Consider the following 3,342-nt stretch of genomic DNA (forward strand, 5'->3'; position numbering starts at 1 on the left):
TCACCTTCCAATCCTAAAAAACAATTTCATGAAGAGATCGCTTCATAATAATCATAATATATTTTATTGTAAAACTGTTTCAATGTATATATATATATTTCATTGTACAATAGTTTTAATGTTTATAAAGTTTACAATAAAACAGTTTCAATATTTATAAAGTTTACAATAAAACAGTTTCAATGTTTATAAAGTTTACAATAAAACAGTTTCAATGTTTATAAAGTTTACAATAAAACAGTTTCAATGTTTATAAAGTTTACTCTTAATGAGTTTTTCTTGTGTAAATTGAATTCTTGTAATTCATTGCATTTTTAATTCAATTTAAATTGCCCGACACACTCCAGAAACAAAATGTTAAAGAAAATGAAACTGTTCTCATTATTTCTTACTTTAAAGCATGAAGACTGATAAAACAATCGTGCTTTTCTTGAAAACCAAAACCTGAAATAGAAGACAATATATGGTCCAAACTGAGACTCTATGGCATTTTTTGAAAACATGGCTGTTATTTCGTTACAGGAAAAGAGCTATTATAATAGTATTACTATTTGAAATTATTCGGCAGTTGCTGAAATAAACGTCGATGTTATTTATATCACCTTATATTTTGTAGACATTGCATTATAGTTACTGTGTTGTTGTTGTTTTCAGTAAATGGTATTAAAGTTCCAGAGTAATAGTCGTCGAATAACAAGCAAGGTGTTTGCCATCTTTTATCAACTCGGCTTTGACGTAAAACTCACCTTCCAACAGGTATTTTGGCATTGATGATGGAAGGCGCGAAATGTTGAAGACAACGGGAAGTAAACGATATTCCCCCTGAAAAAGAACAATATGTATATTTTAACTTGAGCCAATTTTATATATATATATTTCACTTTTATCTCATTCGAGTAGGAGCCTTTTGAATTGCAATAACCAATCAGTTGTTATATTTACCTTTTTAGTTCTTTTACTATTAACAAAGGCGAGTTTGACCATCGTATAAATTGATTTCAAAACTCATAAAAGTAATATTTATATATATTTAATGTTGTAAACATAAAATAACAGTTAACACCAGGTCCTCAAATGAATACCTTGTAAATAAAGGGAAACATACAATTTGGTAGTTTAAAAGTCTTCAAATGAATACCTTGTAAATAAAGGGAAAACATACAACTTGGTGGTTTAAAAATATTCATGTGAATACCTTGTAAATAAAGGGAAAACATACAACTTGGCAGTTTAAAAGTCTTCAAATGAATACCTTGTAAATAAAGGGAAAACATACAATTTGGTAGTTTAAAAGTCTTCAAATGAATACCTTGTAAATAAAGGGAAACATACAATTTGGCATTTTAAAAGTCTTCAAATGAATACCTTGTAAATAAAGGGAAAACATACAACTTGGCAGTTTAAAAATCTTTAAGTTAATACCTTGTAAATAAAGAGAAAACATACAATTTGGTACAATTTGACCATTAATAGATATTACTTTTAACCATTGATGAATATCACTGTTATCATTTATAAATATTACTGTCAACCATCGATGAATATTACTGTTATCCATTGAATATATTACTTTTAACCACTGATAGATATTACTATTAACCATTAATAGATATTACTTTTGACAATTGATAGATATTACTGTCAACCATCGATGGATATTACTGTTATCCATTATTGGATGTTACTGTTAACCATTAATGGAAAACATGTGTATATTCTACAAAATTGTTTGTTTTCTCAGATGTATTCGTTCAGATTATCAATACACAGAATATATGCCTTAAAGTAACAGTATGTATAGAAACCTTTTCGAATGGACAACCACAGGAAATTGTGTCGTTTGTAACAGGGTCTAGGCATTCCCCTTCAGTGAACAGGCGAGTTTTACATAGATCCTTGTAAGTACACGAACCCACATCGTTAGGCAAACAAGGAATAGGCAGCCACACGGCCAATCCGAACAGCAATGATAGTTTCTTACTCATGGTGAGTTTCACCTAGAAATATATAATATATTTTATTATGAAATTTTTAATTCTAAAACTTTCCTGCGAATAGGCTGTAATACTAACGGTTTTCGGAGTGTGCCGTTTCTATGGTAACCTCAACATCCTCGTGGTCCACATCAAAAATTACTGAAAAAAAATTAAGTAAAACTTTCAAAAAATTATGAGCATGTTGTGTAATAATCTCTTGAACTAATATAATTCATTTTTTAAAATCTTTTATCACTTGCTTACATGTAATATATACAGAGGGTTGAGCACGTTATGTTAAAATGATCTTGAATATGCAAATCAAAAAGTCGATAGAAAGTCGCGGTAGAACTGTATGAATCAGAACTACATTTTGTAATTTTGTGACGATCTTAAGTAACGAGGTGCCACTGAAGATTGATTGCTTTTGGAAAGGGTATGTAGCAGTCCTTTTCAACACAAAATTTTCATATATTCAAGTCATAAAAATGTGCTTAGATCAATAATTTAGAACTTTCAAATTGGGGATACACATCCGTTGTATTTAAGGAATTGGAAAGCAAGATATTACGGACCAACCTGATGATTCATAACCATCCAGAATGAGACTTGCAACAAGTCCCCCAACCGTGGTAAGCAAAGTGTGGCGTCTTGTAACAAATAAGAATCTACGAACACAAAGGCCAATGGCCCATCCACGTGACCCAGACAAAAATAATCAACATAACCAAGAAGTATCTCCGTCTCAAAACAAGGCCAAAAGAGTATGGGTTTACTAGATAAAAATCTACAGTCATACCTCCCGTTCAATCATCGCATACATCAAAGAGCTGGAGAATCAAACGGGTATTCAAGCTATTCCATACAAAGACTTCATGTTCAAGTCGGCGGATGCAGTTCCTATGGATTTTCGTGCGATCGGATTGGGGTTTGAGTTTAGACTTCATCAGCTTTTTAAACACTTTTTCTAAATTGTTTATGCACCGAATTGCTTGTGGGTCCTGGACTTATCTTGTAGTCAGTATACGTACGCATAGGATACAAAGTTTTATATGGATGAGATTTAAAACGAAAATACAAATAATTGTGCGGTTCTTATCAAGAATGGGTAAGATCGTACCCGTCTGAGATCCCGAGAAATCTTGGTTCGCGACCCGTTGCTACAAAGCCACGCTTCGCTCTTATCATATGGAGACGTGAGTGCGCTATAAGAGTGACAGCTAAACCTCAATATTCAGTCATACAGGAGTAGACCAAAAGTTAGCGGTGGATGTTGTTTACTAGTTTCCTTTCTTTAGTCTATCAGTTCAAAAACAAACAGTTACGTACAAATACTCAAAAAAGGGACAGTTACGTACAAATACTC

General features: G+C 32.0%; 1 protein-coding gene across 1 annotated transcript in view; it reads right to left on the bottom strand.

Moving 5' to 3' along the window:
• Positions 1-200: 200 nt before the first annotated feature.
• The window catches only part of LOC106460982 (ganglioside GM2 activator-like), a 10,777-nt gene continuing 7,635 nt past the window's right edge, over positions 201-3,342 (bottom strand). The window contains exons 3-4 of the mRNA XM_013920751.2: positions 1,806-1,997; positions 201-822 (exon numbers count right to left, since the gene is read on the bottom strand). Of these exons, the coding sequence (XP_013776205.1) occupies positions 664-822; positions 1,806-1,997 (351 nt within the window). The 3' untranslated portion in view covers positions 201-663. The remainder of the gene's footprint in view (positions 823-1,805; positions 1,998-3,342) is intronic.

This window comes from Limulus polyphemus, unplaced genomic scaffold (assembly GCF_000517525.1).
Source record: "Limulus polyphemus unplaced genomic scaffold, Limulus_polyphemus-2.1.2 Scaffold36, whole genome shotgun sequence".
In the NCBI taxonomy this organism is placed as follows: domain Eukaryota; kingdom Metazoa; phylum Arthropoda; class Merostomata; order Xiphosura; family Limulidae; genus Limulus; species Limulus polyphemus.